Source organism: Mustela putorius, unplaced genomic scaffold, assembly GCF_011764305.1.
Source record: "Mustela putorius furo isolate JIRA1106 unplaced genomic scaffold, ASM1176430v1.1 tig00001114_pilon_pilon_pilon, whole genome shotgun sequence".
In the NCBI taxonomy this organism is placed as follows: Eukaryota; Metazoa; Chordata; class Mammalia; order Carnivora; family Mustelidae; genus Mustela; species Mustela putorius.
In genome coordinates, this window is record NW_025421575.1 from 1,586,588 (window position 1) to 1,607,483 (window position 20,896).

Genomic DNA, 20,896 nt, shown 5'->3' on the forward strand with positions numbered 1-20,896 from the left:
TGCACCCCTATGTTTATAAAAGCAGTCTTTATAATAGCCAAATTATGGAAACAGCCCAACTGTCCACTGATTAATAAATGGATAAAGAAGTAGTAGCATATATATATATGTATGTGTGTATACACACACACACAATGGAATATTACTCGGTCATAAAGAGAATGAAATCTTGCCATCTGAAATAACACTGATGGAGCTAGAGGGTGTAATGAAAGTGAAGTATGTCAGTCAGAGAGAGACTAATACCACATGATTTTACTCATGTGGAATTTAAGAAACAAAAAAAAAATGTGAGTAAAAAAAGTAATAAAAGAGAGAGAGAGAGAGAAACAGACTCTTTTAATTAGAAAAAAAAAAAAAAACAACTAATGGTTACCAGTGGGGAAGGGAGTAGGGAGATGGATGAAAGATGTGATGGGTATCGGGGAAAGCACCCGTCATGATGAGCACTGCGTGATACGTGCAATTGCTGAATCACTATATTATACACTTGGAACTAATATTACACTGCATGATAACTAACTGGAATTAAAATAAAAACTAAAAAAAAAATAAAAGACCAAAACTGGAGGTTATCATAATCCCAGATTTCAAGATACACTACAAAGCTGTAGTAATTAAAATAGTATGGTACTGGCACAAAAACAGACACATAAATCAATGGAAGAAAACAGAGGTCCAGAAATAAACCCATACTTCTATGGTGGATTAATCTAAGACAAAGAAGGCAAGAATATACAATGGGGGAAAAAGATAGTCTCTTCAACACATGGTGCTGGGAAAATTGGGACAGTTACATACAAAAGAATGAAACTGAATTGCTTATACCATACACAAAAATAAATTCAAAATGGATAAAAGACCTAAATGTGAGACAGGAAACCATAAAGTTCCTACAAGAAAACATCAGCAGTAATTTCTTTGACATTAGCCACAGAAACGTTTTCCTAGATGTCTCTTCTGGCAAGGTAACAAAAGCAAAATTACTACACAAAAATAAAAAGCTTTTGAAAAAACCAAAATGATATGGGAAAAGATATTTGCAATCATTTTTATTCTGAATCTAAGGTCAGTATCTTTCAAGCTCAAACTATCCTGGAGAAAAAGAAACTATATAAAATGCTTTTTAAAAGTGACTTATATCCCTTAATTTTTTACTTCCAGCTACAGCCATTCTCATATTGTCAAAGAATTATTCAGTAAGAGCAAGAGGACATGTACTATACATTTATTTCCCATCTATTAAGCTATCAGTACATTACACAAAATGTAATCAACATTTCAATATTTCTATCTTTGTGGTCAAAATCTTTATATACTTTTGGTCTCTTTATCAATATGTTTATTTAAAATACTTTGGCGCCCTCAATCAAAACTCACGATAACGTAGAGTTCTAATGCAATGTTTAGGAAAGTAGGAGTCTTGGTATTAATTATAAAGCACAGAGGTTGGATTATTAAAAATTTCAACAAACACACAATTTGCCAGTCACGTTTAATCTGACCTAAATCATCTTACATTTTTCTTTCTCTCAAGTTTTGGACGCAACATGCCCATGAAATCTTTTTGTTTTAGTTTCAGCTTTTAGAGGCAAAATATTAAGAATCAAAACCATACTTGGTAAAGTCAAAATAAAATTAGTACATACACATTCCAAAACTACCAATAATCTCCATTCAAAAAATTGAATTATCTACATACTTTCTGAAATAGGTATTAAAAAAAAACCAAAAAGTTAATCCTCATTGATGGTGAAGTTGCACTGAAATGGGCATTCTAACACAGTTAATGGGAAAGTAAACTCAAACAATCTATCTAGAAAGCATTTTGGTATCTACCATCAACTTTTAAAATAATTTGCCCTTTGTGTCAAGAATTCCATTTCTGGAAACTTATACTTTAAAAAATACTTAAGAATATGAGCCAAACTGAATCAATTTTACCTCATAAAAATTTCTTGAATCTATTTTCACTATCAACCTAATCAAAGCTATCGTCACCGCTCACCTAAAATACTTGCAACACCCTCCTAAATGATTTCTCTGTATCCACTCTGCTCCCTGTTCAATTAGTAAACCCTGCAATCAGATATTATCATAGTTTAAAACCTTCCATTGAATCCTACCACTCTTAAAATGAAGATCAAAGTCCGTAACACTACTTGTGAGGCTCTGCTTGGCTTGATCCCTGACTACATCTCTAGTGATGTTTTATACCACTTTTCAATGTCCATGCCATACTAGCTTTCTTTTCTTTTAGTGCCTCAAATATGCTATAAACCCTCCTGCCATAGGGCATTTACATTATGCCTTTCATTCTGTCTGGAATAATCTCTTTCTGTACAACACCAACTCACTCTCCAACGTCTTCCAAATAGTTAACTGTCAGCTCAGGCAGCATTTCTTCAATGAAGTCTTCCCTAACCCCAGTCAGGATCCTTGGCTGTATTTCACAGGAGAATATTCCTCCTTTCAAAGCATCCAATTCGATTATAAACTACATATGCAGAAATGTGATTATTTGATTAATTATCTGCTCTCCTGTTAGAATTCCGTGAGTGGTAACTTTGTTGTACCATTTAACCCAATATCAATACAGTGGCTAACACACAGTAGGTACTCTCAACAAGTATCCACTGAATAAAGGAATGAAAAATTTAGTTATAGGATCTTTATTCACATGCTGTATCAACAGGAAAAATTTGGAAACAGCCTAAATGATCAATAATGGAGAAATGTAAAAACAACTTACAGTGAATGTATACAACAAAGTATAGCCATTCAGAAATATATGTAGTGACACAGAAACATCTAAAGTGAAAAAAGCAGAGTACAAAACTTATTTTTCATGTTAAAAAAAGTGATGTGTGTATGAGTTTACACATGCAAATAAATGGGTCTGAAAGCAATACACCCAAAAGTGTTAAAATAAGTAGCTGTGAATAGATGGAATCATTGATAATTTTTTACATTCTTTTTGCTTGCTTGTATTTTCTGTAGTTCATATATAAGAAAAAATCTAGTTCACCTTGAGAGAGTAAAGTTACACAATTTCATGCAGATTTATACAGCAAGGAATGGAGGAAACTGTCAAGATATAAGAAACCCAGGGTAGATTTATATTATGGTTATTGCCCCCAAAGCTCAGCAAACTATTTTTCTAGCTTAAGTCTCAGTTTACTGAGTAAAGAGCAATAAAATAAATAAAACTGTTCATATTGTACTAAATACAGGACTACATCCTGGCTGCTTTAAAGATATAAGGTGGCAAAAACATGAAATGCCAAAAGTACAGTTGTTAATGTTTTATTTCATACACACAAATACTCATATATGCTCTCATAACCAGTAAGGTATTTCTAAAAATGGGAATAAGGCTATAATTTTAAAATTCACTTTTTCCAATCAAACTATTACTAAATAAATATAACTTAATGCATTACAACACAAATTGAAGCATTTCAACCATTTTCCCATTTCACAAATTTTATCTGTCTTGTTTTTCTTGATGGAATAATGACAAAAAGGCCCTGTTTCTACATATCTTTCTAAACATTCTCTCCTATCAAAACCTTCTACAATAAACCCCAAATTTTTTCAATAAGGATACAGAAGTTATGGCTAAGAGCAAGAAAATTATTCTAGTTGGCTTAATAGTGCATAAAATGTCACCATTTCATTTAACAAAATGGGTTCTGAAGTTGTGTAATCATGCATTATGAATCCATTCAGCTATAAAGTATATGACTTCAGTTTTACATTAGCTACACTAAAAAGTTTGAAAAGTATCTTTTTTTAAGTTGAGCTCAAATCAAAAAGGCATATTATTAGAGGCTGAGGCCCACTTTTATAGAATTTCAAACCAACTCATTCTTGCTGCACAAGAGTAAAATAATACTGGAGGTCTCAATACAGATCCTGAAAACACAAAATATCTTTTAAAATCACCAGAATCATCATACTGTGGATACCCACAACTCATACACTGGACAGACAATGGTAATCCCAAAAGACAAAAGGGTTATCTAAAGCCATGAGCTTGAGACCGAAATCAAAACCACCTTCATTTCAACCGACTTTTCATTTCAGATTTTCAGCATAGATACCCCTTTAAGATCACATTCTTAAAGAAAGGGTGGAAAATACAAGAAATGGTTAAGGAGGATGATAAGAAACTGGCTTTTCTGAAAACATACTGTGTAAGGAGTACTATAGGGAAAAAAAACACAATGATTTAAGGAAAGGAAGTTCCGTCTCAGGGGTCAAAATCCCTGAAGCGATCATATCATAATTTTTGATGTCATTAATTTTTATTTAAGCCTCACCTACATGTAAAAAGGAAACATGAAATTCCTTCACTTATGAACTATGGGGGCGCCTGGGTGGCTTAGTGGTTTAAGCCTCTGCCTTCGGCTCAGGGCATGATCTCAAGGTCCTGGGATTGAGCCCTGCATCGGGCCCTCTGCTCCGTAGGGAGCCTGCTTCTCTGTCTCTCTCTGCCTGCCTCTCTGCCTACTTGTGATCTCTCTCTGTCAAATAAATAAATAAAATCTTTTAAAAAAATGAACTATGATGATGTATCATTTTTAAGATATCATCTTAAAAAATTTGAATGTTACAGAAATATCATTAAAGGGCTTATAAAAGTAGAAGTGAATCTATCTTCCTCTTTGCTAACAATAAATACAATAAGACCTTCTTGCTATAGCTAAATAACTTCAAATTTAAACTGTGAACTGACATTTTAAGCCCTATTAAAACTAGTACTATGTTAGTATGAGGAATAAACATTTTTACAAAAGTCTCAAATATATACTGGAATTAGCTTGCCATAATAAAGGAAATCAATTGGATTCAGAAAGAAAACACAAAGGTAATACAGGAAAGAATTCAAATAGGCTCCCTATACCTCTGTATGGTAACAAACTGTTATCTTTTGATAATATCAGAGAGCAGTCAAAGAGGAGATGAAAGTGAAAATAAGGTGGGCCGACAGAAAAAAAAAGCAGGTGCCACAAAAAGAAACCTGGTATCAGAAATAATGCTCAATAAATATTTATTCAATTAATAAATTAATTTATCTATTCTTAAACACAGGAGGACAAATTATTACTTATATTCAGGAGATATACTTATTACTTGATTTATTAAGTCATCATAACTTCTGACAGGTTTTAAATTATTTGCTTATTAAGTAATAATATGTAGTTTCATAAGCCTTATGAGGCCGGGCAGGTAAAAGAAATAATGAAGGAATATCTACTTATATACAGGGAGCTGAAACAGCACAATCACAGCACGGTGGGCCAAAAACAAATGCATAAATAAAATGGGAAGCCTCTGACCCAACTGGGTATTAGTGGAAAGCCACAAACTGCACTGTTCATATGCAGTAGTACTGAACGCAACAGTATGACCCGAGAGAGAGATGTAGTCTCCAACAGCCATAAGTGCTGTAAGTGAATACCTATAACTAGTAACTATGTGGATAGTGCACAAAAAGGCCAAAAAAAAAAAATCAAAGCACCTCTGGAGCAGCTCACTTGGTAGAATTTTAAGATATTGAAGAAAACTGCATATTAATAAGCTAAATACGTGTTTTGTTTCTCAGGTCAGTAATTTTGTATCTTTCAGCAGAAAAGGTTGTCAAGCAAGAACAATTTTTTCCACCAAGAGTCCACTGCTTCCAAGGGTGTACAGCTCACTGGGTTCTGATAAGAAAATAAAAGAGTATGAAAAAAGAAAACGATCATTTGATAAAGGTAACAGAATCACTTTTTCTTTAACTGATATGGAATATACCTAAGAATTCTAGTTTAAAAGACATTCCTGTAGGATACCTGGGTGGCTCAGTCGGTTAAGTGTCTGCCTTTGGCTCAAGGTCGTGATCCCAGGGTTCTAGGATCAAGCCCTACATCGGACTCCCTGCTCAGTGGGAAGTCTTCTTCTTCCTCTGCCTGCCGCTCTCTCTTGCTTGTGTTCTCTCTCTCTGCCAAATAAATATTTTTAAAAAAATCTTTTAAAAAAAGATATTCCTGAATTGAGGGGCGCCTGCCTGGCTCAGTCAGTAGAGCATGTGACTCTTGATCTTGGGGTCACAAGTTTGAGCCCCATAGTGGGTGCAGAGATTACTTAAAAAAAAAGACACTCTTGAATTCTAATAGCAAGAAATTTTCTAATCTTAGATCAAGGGACTAGTTAATAAAAACTACTTTGGGGGCAAAATCTGTGGTGAGGAAAAACAAAATATATACTAAAAACTTCGGGTTCAATTTGTTTTGTATAAATGTGCACTACAGACTGAATGTTTTCTCCCAAAAGAACCAATTTAGCAGCAGATAATTTGTAAGTAACCCACGTGGACAGTGGAAACTGTCCAGAGAAGAGAATTGTTGTTTCACTCCAGGCTAAAGATAGCTAAGTACAATTAAAGGAATAAATTCAACCACTACTTCAATATTGTTAGAAATAACAGTGGTTTGATAAAAACTAGGTCAAAAGACAAGCAAGTTGAACAGATGTCTAATGGAAAACTCAAGAGTAACTGAAAAATTTTCCAATATTATTGGGGATATAAGTATATAGTATATTTATGGATGGGAGATGAAAGATATATTGTCAGGAAAAACTTTACTATTATTGTTACTTTCTCTATACCTTAAGGTTTCTTTTCTACACTCTGTTGGTCTAATACCACAAATGAAGAGTTTATCTAGCAGTGAAAAGGCCCTAAAACTAGCTTATGGTACATATGAGATGCATCGGTACCCATAAGTCAATTTAATAGCATAATAAAAAATATTACAAGCTGACTGATATTCACAATGGCCAGTTAGTCCCCTATCCCAAAGAGAAATCAACTGGGAAAATCAAATAAAGATCATAAGGCTGCATGATGATGAATAAAATCAGAGCTAGAAAACAGCCTCGGGATGCCTGGGTGGCTCAGTTGGTTAAGCGGCTGCCTTCGGCTCAGGTCATGATCCCAGCGTCCTGGGATGGAGTCCCACATCGGGCTTCTTGCTCAGCAGGAAGCCTACTTCTCCCTCTGCCTCTGCCTGCCACTCTGCCTGCCTGTGCTCACTCTCTCTGAAAAAAAAAAGAAAAGAAAAAAACACACACAAACAAACAAAAACAGCCTCTCCAAGTCATCCAGGAATTCTTGTCCATTTGTCTAAGTGTCCACTCATCTTAACAAGCCTGGAAATTCATTATTCCATTATCTTCCTAAACCTCCAATTTTTAAAAATTCCACATTGCTGTTCTACTACTTTTGATTATATCAAGATTTGTACCAAAGTTCTCTGACTGCTTGTAAGTGCTAATCTTTCTTTTAATACTACTAGCTTCTGACTATATCCAATAAGGATCTGTTGCTAAAATAAAAAAAGTATGTCAAGCAAAGTCTGGAAAGTCATCCTTATTTTAAGTTCTTCATTACTCATTTTATAATGAGCACAGAATGAACTAAATTTACTAATATATGATTTTTCAAAAACAGGACAATAAAAAAGTTTAAACAGCAGTAGAGCACCAAAATTCTTCAAAAATCTGAAGATTCTATTATAAAACAAATAATTTCTTATATATGCGTGCCGAAGCAAGCACTAAAACAAGTAATTTCTTAATTCGTCTCTTTTAAACAAGAGCTTCCAAATACTGAAACTGTCACTCTTTTTTCACAATCCCTTTCCCTACAGAAACTGGGTAAACAGGTGATTTAAATACCTTCTGAGCAGCATTATTAATTTTTATTAGTAGTGTTAAGAATACAAAAGTGGTGCAGCCCACTGTGGAAAACAGTATGGAGGTTCCTCAAAAAGTTAAAAATAGAACTACTTTGCCATCTGGCAATCTCACAACTGGCTATTTGCACAAGGAATATAATAAGCACACTAACTCAAAAGGATATATGCACCCATGCTTACAACAGTATTATTTAGAATAGCCGAGATATAGAAGTAGCCCAAGTGTCCATCAAGTGACAAATAAAGAAGATGTGATATGTATGTATGTATGTGTGTGTACACACACACACACACACACACACACACACACACACAATGTGGAATATTATTAAGCCATAAAAATGAAATCTTGCCATTTGCATTGACATGGACGGAGCTGGAGAGTATAATCCTAAGTGAAATAAATCAGAGAAAGACAAATACCCACATGATTCCAGTCATATTAAATTTAAGAAATAAAACAAGAAAAGGGAAAAAATAGGAGGGAGAGAGAGAAAGTAAGAAATAGACTCTTAATTATAAAGAACTGATGGTTACCAGAGGGTAGATGGTTGGGGAAATGGGTTGAATAGGTGATGGGGATTAAAGAATGCACTTGTTGTGATGAGCACAGGGTGATATATGTGAAGCACTGAATCACTATATTGTACACTTGAAACACTGTGTTAACTCACTGGTTTAAAATAAAATTTTTAAAAAATAATATGGATAATTAAATAAATGGATGAGGTAAATGGAGGATTTATCAGGAAGCCACCAGGCATTCTAGGATCTTTCTAAACTTAGTGTAGAGAAGGGGAAATGTTAACCTCAAAACACACACACACACACAAATTGCTTTTAAGTGCTAAATCTAATTTACCTATTTATTTATATGATTGGATTATATAAAAAATAACCTCAACCAATGCTATTTTAAATAAAGAACTAAAATGTTTAGGTTGATAACTGTTTTTTGTTTTTAGAAAATCATGTAATTTTTTTGTTTGTTTTAAGCCCAAGAGAATGTCATCCCTATAACCATGGTCAATTCATAAGGTTCTGTATTAGAAAACCTATCGTTATATGAGTCAATCAAAATATTCCAGAACATAATAATCTTGAATGTGTGTGTGTGTGTTCTATGCAAGCATAATCATGTATAAGAATTTCCATTTACTTGTTATTCACTCTTACCCCTTCTTTTGGGTCTGTGTGGAGTCCTCCTCCTGCATGACCATGCCAACATGTCCTCTTTTCTATCAGTGGCCAAGCCTGGAGACCCTAGTTGAAGATAATACCAAGTTGTTCATCAGCTATTACAGAATTTCGGATCTTTAAAACTCTGACTTAGCTTTATCTAATGTCCCATACAAATTCATAGGCATAACCTCTAGCTTAGCATAACAAAGCAAAACACCTTCACAATTAGCTTACGGATACACTTACACAAAGAATGTTGAAATATAACTAATACTCATACAGAAGTTACTTTCTCTAAATAGCTTTTGAAATATTTGAAAACTTACTACACTTCTACTTGATTTATACCAGCCTTCTTACTGTCATTTGCTATTATAGTACTATGTAATCCATTATTCTATCACTAGCAAGCAAAATGTGTCATACAATTAACTAATTATATTCTACTTGCTTTATATATGTATACATTTTTTGCTTTATTATTCATTTTACATAGCTGATTCTTTTCCTTATTCTTGCTTCTGTGTGTTTCTGTACAAGTATTTTTAATACTTCCTGTCTGTCTGTCATAGGCTACAGTAATATGCATACATGTTTTGTCTTTATTACATGGTAAATTTTTTGAAATTAAAGACAGTCTCTTTTATTCTTGTATTTCCCATTGCCTATACCAGTATCTTGCACATGAGCAGAGTAGATTTCAGTGCTTAATGAATTAGCTCATAGAACAGAGCTATCTATAAATCTCCCAACTAGCCTTGAAAATATACAAACATCTTGCCTACTTTTAAGAAAGGTCTTAAGGGGGCGCCTGGGTTGTTCAGTGTGTAAAAGCCTCTGCCTTCGGCTCAGGTCATGGTCTCAGGGTCCTGGGATCAAGCCCCCGCTCAGCGGGGAGCCTGCTTCCTCCCTTCTCTCTTCCTGCCTGCCTCTCTGCCTACTGTGATCTGTCAAATAAATAAATAAAATCTTAAAAAAAAAAGAAAGGTCTTAAGACTGATTCTTAGACTAGATAAACATAAAAGTTTTACTGGAGAAAATAAAATAGTCATTTGAGAAAATAAAATAGTTAATATTTTAATAATAAAAGTAAAGATTAGGCTCAAAATTGAAGCCTGATAATATTTAAAGGTTTTCCTCAATTAAAACATACTTAATGAAAAAATGCATATAGTAATTCTTCTTCAGCAGCCATAATAATAGTTAATGAATTAATGAAAGGCAAGCTCTTTACAAACACAAATGTGTATCAATGCCAAATCATAATAGCATGAGCTTTGGGCCAAGCCATGAAAATGGAATCACAAAAGGCAAAAGTGTATTCTTATTCACGCCAGTTGAGAACAAAAAAACAATTGCCATAAATGGGTTACTGATTCTTGGATCAACAATCTTAAAGCATTTTTAAAGGGAAAACATCAAAATATGAGTTTTAGTCTGACAATATCTTCTTGCAACATTTTTTTCAGAAAGACTAAGCAACAAATTATATCAAGGGGTGTGATGAATACCACACAAGATAATGAGGTCTTTGACAAAGCAAAAGATTAAAATGTAATTCACTTTTACAGCCTCTGCATAAATTAGAACAATGTCTTATACCTTGTAATGGCAAATAACTGCTAATCAAAAAGAAATAATAAAGGAAGTACTCAGGGTTTAGGCTATCTTCTAATTTTCTAGCTCTTTTCTATCTTGGAGAATTGCCTGTATAATTTTAGAGCACTAAGAAATTTTTAAGTTGTCTTTTACTTACATTAACAATGAAAAATAACCTTTATCAACAAATAAACTAAGTATGAGGCTCTAATAAGCTTAGAGTCCCTTGATACTCTCTGCCATCCGAACATCTTCAAAGGTAAAGGAACTCACTTACTTGAAAAGCTTACAGCAAATATTCCATATATCACATACAAATTACTGGGGAAAATTTAAGTGTCAATAAACTGCCATTACATTTATAAAAGCATTCTAAAAATGTTACTGTAGCTGGCACTGATCTCAAAAGAGTCTGACAGAGTTCTCCAGTAGAAAAACAATCAAGATATCTATCCCTGCTTCTACTAACAAGAACACAATTTCTCATTCATCTTTCAGTATTTAGAAAAAATAAAAAGTATTTAGAAAAAAATGAGAAACATAAAATATGTAGTATAAATTTTAAAGTGCTCAAAGGGCTTGCAATTTTTTTGAGTTATATGTGGAAGTATCTGCTCAATCTTACCCTGGTAACATCTAATATCTGTCTTGAGTTGCCTTTTCCCAGTCTCTGCCATATAGTATGTCTTAATGACTCTGGGATCTGTGGTGGAGAAAAAAAGGAGGAAAATTTTTCAGAATAAACAATTAATATTAAAAGATTTCCCCTAAAAAAAAAAAGACTTCCTATATTCTCCTGTATACAACTGTTAGGTCAATCTGGTCATTGAAGGCGACTATTTCCTTCTTGACCTTCTGATTGGTTGATCTATTGACTGATGTAAGTGGGGTGTTGATGTTCTTTACTATTACTGTATTACTACCAATTTCTTCCTTTATGTCTTTTAATAGTTGCTTTATACATTTAGATGCTTCCATGATGGGTGCATATTTATAATTGTTATATTCTCAACCTGGATTGTTCCCTTTAGCAGTTCATAGTGTTCTACTTTGTATCTTGTTACAGTCTTTGTTTTAAAGAGTACTTTGTCCATTATAAGTATGGCTACCCAAGCTTTCCTTTCACTTCATTTGCATGATAAATGTTTTTCCATACCTTCACTATTAATCCACATATGTCTTTATGTCTGAAAGGAGTCTCTTACAGGAAGCATACAGATGAGTCTTGCAATTTTGTCAATTCAGTCAGCCTATGTCTTTTAATTGAAGCATTCACTTTATTTATACTTAAATATGTTATGCTTAGATTCTTTTCTTTTTATTTTTTGTGTATCTACTACAGGTTTGGTAATTGTGGTTACCATTAAGCTCATATATAACATCTAGTGTGTAGCAGTCTACGTTCAGTTTGTAGTCACTTAAGATCAAACCCATTCTAAAAGTACTCAACTTTTTACCATCTCCACATTTTATGTGTCTGATATCATACTTTACATCCTTTTGTCAATCCTTTAATTTTTGAATATATAACTGACTTGAATATTCTTATATTTAACCTCCATACTGGTTCTATAAGTTATTAATCTGCTATTTTTATTTTATGTTTGCATTTACTTGTAAAATTTTTTGCTTTCATAATGTTCTTACTCCTGACTGTGGCCTTCTCTTTCCAATTAAAGAGTTCGCATTACTTTTCCTTAAAGGTAAGTGTAAAGGTTATGAATTCCTTCAATTTTTGTTTATCTGGGAAACACTTTATCTCTTCTTCTATCCTGAGTAATAACCTTGCTGGGTAAAGTATTCTTGGCTGCAGATTTTTTCCTTTCAGCACTTTAAATACAGCATGCCACTTTCTTATTAACTGCAATATTTCCAAAGAGAAATCAGCTGATAGCCTTATGGAATATCCCACATGATATACGTAATATATACACAAAATTCCATCCAAAAATAGCACAATACACATTCGTTTTAAATGCTCATGGAATATTTTCAGGACAGATCACACCTAGGCCACAAAACAACTCTTGACAAATTCTAAAAGACTGAAGTCATTATCATGCATGTTTTCTGACCATAATGGTATGAACGAGGAGGAATTAGTTAGAAGAACAATTTGAAAAGAATACAAACACATGGAGGCTAAATAACATGGTACTAAACAAGGAATGGGTCAACTAAGAAATCAAAGAGAAATAAAAAAAAAACACATGGAGATAAAGAAAAATGAATACACAAGAGTATAAAATCTTTGAGAGGAAAAAAGCTGTGCTAAGAGGAAAGCTTATAGCAATAGAGGCCTACTTCAAGAACCAAGAAAAATCTAAAAAAATCAACCTAAAGGAGTTATAAAAAGAAAACTACGCAAAGCCCAAAGCAAAATAGACTATTAAAAAAAAATAGAACATATCAATGAAACCAGGAACTGCTTCTATAAGATAAAAAAAAAAATGATGAACCCTAGGACAGACTCATCAAGAAAAAAAGAGAAAGGACTCAAATAAACAAAATCAGAACTTAAGGAGAAATAACTGACACCACAGAAATACAGGATCACAAGAGAATAGTATGAAAACCTTGGGAAACAAGAACAGATAAAGTCCTAGAAACATATAACCTTCAAACACTGAATCAGAAAGAAAGAGAGGGAGGAGCAAGATGGTGGAGGAGCAGGAGACCTAAATATCATCGGGTCCTAGGAGTTCAGCTAGTTAGTTATGAAACCATTCTGAACACCTACAAACTCAACATGAAATCAAAGAGAAGAAGAGCAGCAATTCTAGAAACAGAAAAGCAACCAGTTTCTGGAAGGTAGGACATGTGGAAAAGTGAATGTGAGGTGATGTACGGGAAGACAAACCACGGTACAGAGAGGCCAGCTCCTGGCAAGGAGTAGATCAACGAAGCACAAAACTGGAACTTATAGATGTCTGCTCCACAGAGGGACATTGCTCCAGAGGCTAAGCAAGGAGGTGTAGCTCTCACAGGGACAGTGTGGTCTCAGGACCCACAGGGTCAGAAAAAGACCAGGGGTGTGTGTCTGAGGCAGAGCTCCCAGGTATCAGAGTGGAAAAGCCAGCTATAGAAACGGAGTCAAGAAGTGGGTTCTTAGCTTGGGGTTAATGTAAACCGTGATCTGAGGCACCGATGAAACACTGCTCTTCATGCAAGGACACCACAAGTGGCAGATATTGGGAGAAACACTTCTTCCTCCTCCAGGAGTGACACAGGAATGCACTGCAAGAATCGGCTGGGTTTGGAGACTCCAAACAAGGCCGTGCTCAGAGATAGAAATGCTTGGTCACAGGCTGGATGAGCACAGAGTGCAATGGGAGACCAGGGAGATAGGAGTGATTGACTGCTTTTCTAGGAGTTGCTTTGGGATGGAATATTCTGAATGTATCTCAGATGTCCTTATGGTCTAGTGTGTCATTTTTTAAAAGATTTTATTAATTTATTTGACAGACAGAGATCACAAGTAAGCAGAGAAGCAGGCGGAGAGAGAGGAGGAAGCAGGCCCCCTGCGGAGCAGAGAGCCCGATTTGGGGCTCGATCCCAGGACCTGGGATCATGACCCAAGCCAAAGGCAGAGGCTTTAATCCACTGAGCCACCCAGGCACCCCCGAAGAAGGTTTCCTTAAAAGAAATGTCATAAGGGTAAGTAAGGGGTAGAAGTGGGTGTCTGTGCCTCCTGGATATTGATGTTTCTTATTGTCACCAAATTAGGGAAATTCTCTGCTATAATTTACTCGAATGTGCCTTCTCCCCACCTTTCTTCTTCTTCTGGGATCCAAATTATTCTAATATCATTTCGTCTTATGATATCACTTATCTCTCAAATTCTTCCTTTGTGATCCAGTAATTGCTTATCTCTCTTTTTCTCAGGTTCTTTATTTTCCGTCATTTGGTCTTATATACCACTAATTCTCTCTTTTGCCTCATTTTTCCTAGCAGTAAGAACCTCCAATTTTGATTGCACCTCATTAATAGGTTCTTATTTCAACTTGGTTAGATTTTAGTTTTTTTATTTCTCCAGAAAGGGATTCTCCAGTATCTTCTATGTTTTTTCAGAGCCCTTACAGCACCCTGAAAATCATCATTCTGAACTTCTGTTCCAACATCTAATTAACATATGTGTTCATTAGGTTCCTACCAGTCACTACTGCCTCTTGATTTTATTATCTTTATCTATATCTGTACCTATATTTACATTAGACATGAAAAGAATAGAACCATCCACTTGATTTTATGTGTATTTTGGTCTCTTAGAGGGATCTGCCTCCAAACATTTTTAAAGAAAGAAAAACTTCCACATATACAAATAAAAGGGTAAACAAAATGAAGGGATGGAATAGGACTGTAAAGATGAAAATTAAGAAAGGTTCTAAAAAAGGAATTGACACAGTAAGAAGTTGGTTAAAAAAAGATCAAAAAATGGGGAAAGAATGTGATCAGGCTGGAGAATAGAACAAAGCCATGCCCTTGATTTAGGGTATATTTTGATCTGTTAGAAGAAAATGTATCCCAAAATTTTAAAGAAAGTAAAACCTATACATATGTAAGGTTAAGTACATTGAAGGGGTGGAATATGAGTATAACAATGAAGATTTAAAAAGATTATTTAAAAGGCATTGATGAAATTGTTTAAAAAGTTACAATGGGAAAGAGGAAGAGTTTTAAAAATAGGATAAGGGGAGGAGTCAAGATGGAGGAGAAGTAGCAGGCTGAGACTAAATCAGGTAGCAGGAGATCAGCTAGATAGATTATCTAAAGATAGCAAACACCTACAAATCAAACGGGAGATTGAAGAGAAGAACAGCAAATCTAGAAACAGAAAATAAACTACTTTATGAAAGGTAGGACTGACAGAGAATTGACTCCAAAGTGACAAGAAGATAGACTGCGGGGAGAGGGGCCGGCTCCCAGCAAGTGGCGGAGCAACACAGCAAGGGAGCACTAAATTGGGACTTTTAAAAGTCTGTTCCACTGAGGGACATCACTCCAGAGGCTAAACCGGGGTGAAGCCCACGTTGGATCAGTGTGGCCTCAGGTCCTGCAGGTTCACAGAAGGATTGGGGGTGTCTGAGTGTCACAGAGCTTGCAGGTATTAGAACAGGGAAACTGGAAACAGAGACAGAGCCAAGGAGAGGAGTGAGCCCTCAGTGCAGCCGGAGGCCAGGGAGACGGGATTAATTGGGTGCTATTCTCTGAGGGAACACTGAAGAGTAGGGCCCGGAGCTCTTGGCTACTCCGGGACAGAGACTGGGAGGACGCCATTTTCATTCCTCTCCACCAGAACACTACAGAAAGCATTCATGGAACAAAAGCTCCAGAAAGCAAATCCTCAGCCCCGCCCCTGGTAAGGGCAGTGCAATTCTGCCTGGAGCAAAGACACTTGAGAATCACTACAACAGGCCCCTGCCCCAGAAAATCAATAAGAAATCCAACCAGGACCAAGTTCCGCTACCAAGGAGTGCAGGTTCAATACCAAGGAGAGCAGCGGAATTCCAGAGGAGGAGAAGGCAAAACACAGAACTCATGGCTTTCTCTCCATGATTTTTTAGTTTTGCAGTTAGTTTAATTTTTTTTTCAATTTTTTTTTCTTCTTCCACTAAGTTTTTTTTTAACTTTTACCCTTTTCTAATTCAATGTTTTTTATTATCTAATATATATATTTATATTTCTTTTTTATATTTTTTCTTTATCCCTTTTTTTTAATTATTTATTCTTATTTTTATTTTTTTCTGAACCTCTTTTATCCCCTTTCTCCCCCCACGCTTTGGGATCTCTTCTGCTTTGGTTAAAATGTATTTTCCTGGGGTCTTTGCCATGCTTTTACTATTTTCCTTGCTCCTTCATATACTCGTACAGGGACAAAATGACAAGGCAGAAAAATTCACCCCCCCCCCAAAAAAAGAACAAGAGGCAGTACCGAAGGCTAGGGACTTAATCAATAAAGATGTTGGTAACATGTCAGATTTGGAGTTCAGAATGACAATTCTTAAGGTTCTAGCTGGGCTCGAAAAAGGCATGGAAGATATTAGAGAAATCCTCTCGGGAGATATAAAAGCCCCTTCTGGAGGAATAAAAAAACTAAAATTTAACCAAGTTGAAATCAAAAAAGCTATTAATGAGGTGAAAGCAAAAATAGAGGCTCTCACTGCTAGGATAAATGAGGCAGAAGAAAGAATTGGCGATATAGAAGACCAAATGACAGAGAATAAAGAAGCTAAGCAAAAGAGGGATGAACAGCAACTGGAACACAAGGGAAGAATTCGAGAGATAAGTGACACCATAAGACGAAACAATATTAGAATAACTGGGAATCTAGAAGAAGAAAGGGGGGGAGGCAGAAGGCTTATTGGAGAGAATTTCCCTAATATGGCAAAGGGAACACGCATCAAAATCCAGGAGGTGCAGAGTACCCCGCTCAACATCAACAAGAATAGGTCCACACGCCGTCACCTAATAATAAAATTTACAAGTCTCAGTGACAAAGAGAAAATCCTGAAAGACGCCCACAAAAAGAAGTCTGTAACATACAATGGTAAAAATATTAGACTGGCAGCAGATTTATCCACAGAGACCGGGCAGGCCAGAAAGAGCTGGCATGGTATATTCAGAGCACTAAACGAGAAAAACATACAGCCAAAAATACTATATCCAGCTAGGCTATCATTGAAAATAGAAGAAGAGATAAAAAAAAATTCCAGGACAAGCAAAAGCTGAAAGAATTTGGAAACACCAAACCAGCTCTACATGAAATATTGAAAGGGGTCCTCTGAGCAAAGAGACAGCCTAAAAGTAGTAGATCAGAAAGGAACAGAGACAATATACTATAATAGTCACCTTACAGTCAATACAATGGCAGGAAATTCATATCTCTCAATAGTTACGCTGAATGTTAATGGGCTAAATGGCCCAATCAAAAGACACAGGATATCAGAATGGATTAAAAAAAAAATCTGTATGTTGCCTAAAAGAAACTCAATTTAGACCCGAAGACACCTCCAGATTTAAAGTGAGGGGGTGGAAAACAATTTACCATGCTAATGGACATCAGAAGAAAGCTGGGGTGGCAATCCTCATATTAGATCAATTAGATTTTAAGCCAAACTATAATAAGAGATGAGGAAGGACACTATATCATAATCAAAGGATCTGTCCAACAAGATCTAAAAATTTTAAATATCTATGTCTCTAACGTGGGAGCAGCCAACTATATAAACCAATTAATAACAATATCAAAGAAAAGCAACAACAATAATACAATAATAGTAAGGAACTTTAACACTCCCCTCACTGAAATGGACAGATCATCTAAGCAAAAGATCAACAAGGAAATAAAGGCCTTAAATGACACACTGGACCAGATGGACACCACAGATATATTCAGAACATTTCTTCCCAAAGCAACAGAATACACATTCTTCTCTAGTGCACATGGAACATTCTGCAGAATAGATCACATCCTCGGTCCTAAATCAGGCCTCAACCGGTATCAAAAGATTGGGATCATTCCCTGCATATTTTCAGACCACAATGCTCTGAAGCCAGAACACAATCACAAGAGGAAGTTTGGAAAGAACCCAAATACATGGAGACTAAACAACATCCTTCTAAAGAATTAATGGGTCAACCGGGAAATTAAAAAGGAATTGAAAAAAATCATGGAAACAAATGATAATGAAAACACAACGGTTCAAAATCTGTGGTACACAGCAAAGGCAGTTCTGAGAAGAATATATATAGCAGTACAAGCCTTTCTCAAGAAATAAGAAAGGTCTCAAGTACACAACCGAACCCTACACCTAAAGGAGCTGGAGAAAGAACAAGAAAGAAACCCTAAACCCAGCAGGAGAAGAGAAATCATAAAGATCGGAGCAGAAATCAATGAAATAGATACCAAAAAAACAATAGAACATATCAACGAAACAAGGAGCTGGTTCTTTGAAAGAATTAATAAGATTGATAAACCCCTAGCCAGACTTAAAAAAAGAAAAGAGAAAGGACCCAAATAAATAAAATCATGAATGAAAGAGGAGAGATCACAACTAACACCAAAGAAATACAAACAATTATAAGAACATACTATGAGCAACTCTACGCCAACAAATTCGACAATCTGGACGAAATGGATACCTTTCGAGAGACATATAAACTACCACAAGTGAACCAGGAAGAAACAGAAAATCGGAACAGACCCATAACCAGTAAGGAGATTGAAACAGTCATCAAAAATCTCCAAACAAAAGCCCAGGGCCAAACGGCTTCCCAGGGGAATTCTACCAAACATTTCAAAGAACTAACTCCTTTTCTCCTGAAACTGTTCCAAAAAATAGAAATGGAAGGAAAACTTCCAAACTCATTTTATGAAGCCAGCATCACCTTGATCCCAAAACCAGACAAGGATCCCATCAAAAAAGAGAACTACAGACCAATATCTTTGATGAACACAGATGCATTCAACAGTACATTAAAAGGATCATTCACCACGACCAAGTGGGATTTATTCCAGGGCTGCGAGGTTTCTTCAACATCTGCAAATCAACCAATGTGACACAACACATTAATGAAAGAAAGAACAAGAACCATATGGTACCCTCAATAGATGCTGAAAAAGCACTTGACAAAGTACAGCATCCCTTCCTGATAAAAACTCAAAGTTTAGGAAGAGAGGGCACATACCTCAATATTATCAAAGCCATCTACAAAAAACCCACCACAAATATCATTCTCAATGGAGAAAAACTGAAAGCTTCTCCGCTAAGGTCAGGAACACGGCAGGGATGTCTATTATCACCACTGCTATTCAACATCGTACTAGAAGTCCTAGCCTCAGCAATTAGACAACAAAAGGAAATTAAAGTCATCCCAATCGGCAAAGAAGAATTCAAACTATCACTCTTCGCAGATGATATGATCCTATATGTGGAAAACCCAAAAGACTCCACTCCAAAACTGCTAGAACTTATACAGGAATTCAGTAAAGTGTCAGGATATAAAATCAATGCACAGAAATCAGCTGCATTTCTCTACACCAACAACAAGACAGAAGAAAGAGAAATTAAGAAGTCAATCCCATTTACAATTGCACCCAAAACTATAAGATACCTAGGAATAAACGTAACCAAAGAGGCAAAGAATCTATACTCAGAAAACTATAACGTATTCATGAAAGAAATTGAGGAAGACACAAAGAAAAGGAAAAATGTTCCATGCTCCTAAATTGGAAGAACAAATATTGTGAAAATGTCACAAAGCAGTCTACACATTTAATGCAATTGCTACCTAAAGCAATCTACACATTTAATGCAATTCCTATCAAAATACCATGCATTTTTTCCAAAGAAATGTAACAAATAATTCTAAAATTTATATGGAACCAAAAAAGACCTTGAATAGCCAAAGGAATATTGAAAATGAAAGCCAAAGTTGGTGGCATCACAATTCTGGACTTCAAGCTCTATTACAAAGCTGTCATCATCAAGATAGCGTGGTACTGGCACAAAAACAGACACATAGATCAATGGAACAGAATAGAGAGCCCAGCAATGGACCCTCAACTCCATGGTCAAATAATCTTCACAAAAGCCAGAAAGAATGTCCAATGGAAAAAGGACAGTGTCTTTAAAAAATGCTGTTGGGAAAATTGGACAGCCAAATGCAGAAAAATGAAATTGGACCATTTCCTTACACCACACATGAAAACAGACTCAAAATGGATGAAGGACCTCAATGTGAGAAAGGAATCCATCCAAATCCTTGAGAACACAGAAAGCAACCTCTCTGACCTCAGCCACAGCAACATCTTCCTAGGAACATCACCAAAGGCAAGGGAAGTGAGGGAAAATGAACTAGTGGGATTTCATCAAGATCAAAAGCTTTTGCACAGCAAAGGAAACAGTTAACAAAACCAAAAGACAACTGACAGAATGGGAGAAGATATTTTCAAACGACATATCAGGTAAAGGGCTAGTGTCCAAAATCTATAAAGAACTTAGCAAACTCAACACCCAAAGAACAAATAATCCAATCAAGAAATGGGCAGAGGACATGAACAGACATTTCTGCAAAGAAAACATCCACATGGCCAACAGACACATGAAAAAGTGCTCCACATCACTCGGCATCAGGGAAATACAAATCAAAACCACAATGAGATATCACCTCACACCAGTCAGAATGACTAAAATGAACAAATCCGGAAATGACAGATGCTGGCGAGGATACGGAGAAAGGGGAACCCTCCTACACTACTGGTCGGAAAGCACGTTGGTGCAACCACTCTGGAAAACAGCATGGAGGTTCCTCAAAATGTTGAAAATAGAACTACCCTATGACCCAGCAATTGTACTACTGCGTAT

At 35.7% G+C, this 20,896-nt stretch overlaps 1 protein-coding gene across 6 annotated transcripts in view; it reads right to left on the reverse strand.

Moving 5' to 3' along the window:
• ABCB7 (ATP binding cassette subfamily B member 7) overlaps positions 1-20,896 on the reverse strand; it is a 156,252-nt gene that overhangs the window by 55,451 nt on the left and 79,905 nt on the right. For 4 of the 6 annotated variants that reach the window (XM_004779921.3, XM_004779924.3, XM_045087337.1 and 1 more), the window contains exons 2-3: positions 11,155-11,232; positions 8,925-9,011 (exon numbers count right to left, since the gene is read on the reverse strand). The exons of 1 other annotated variant lie outside the window; for it this stretch is intronic. In XM_004779921.3, the coding sequence (XP_004779978.1) occupies positions 8,925-9,011; positions 11,155-11,232 (165 nt within the window). The remainder of the gene's footprint in view (positions 1-8,924; positions 9,012-11,154; positions 11,233-20,896) is intronic. One more of the 6 variants, XM_004779922.3, reaches the window with a different exon arrangement.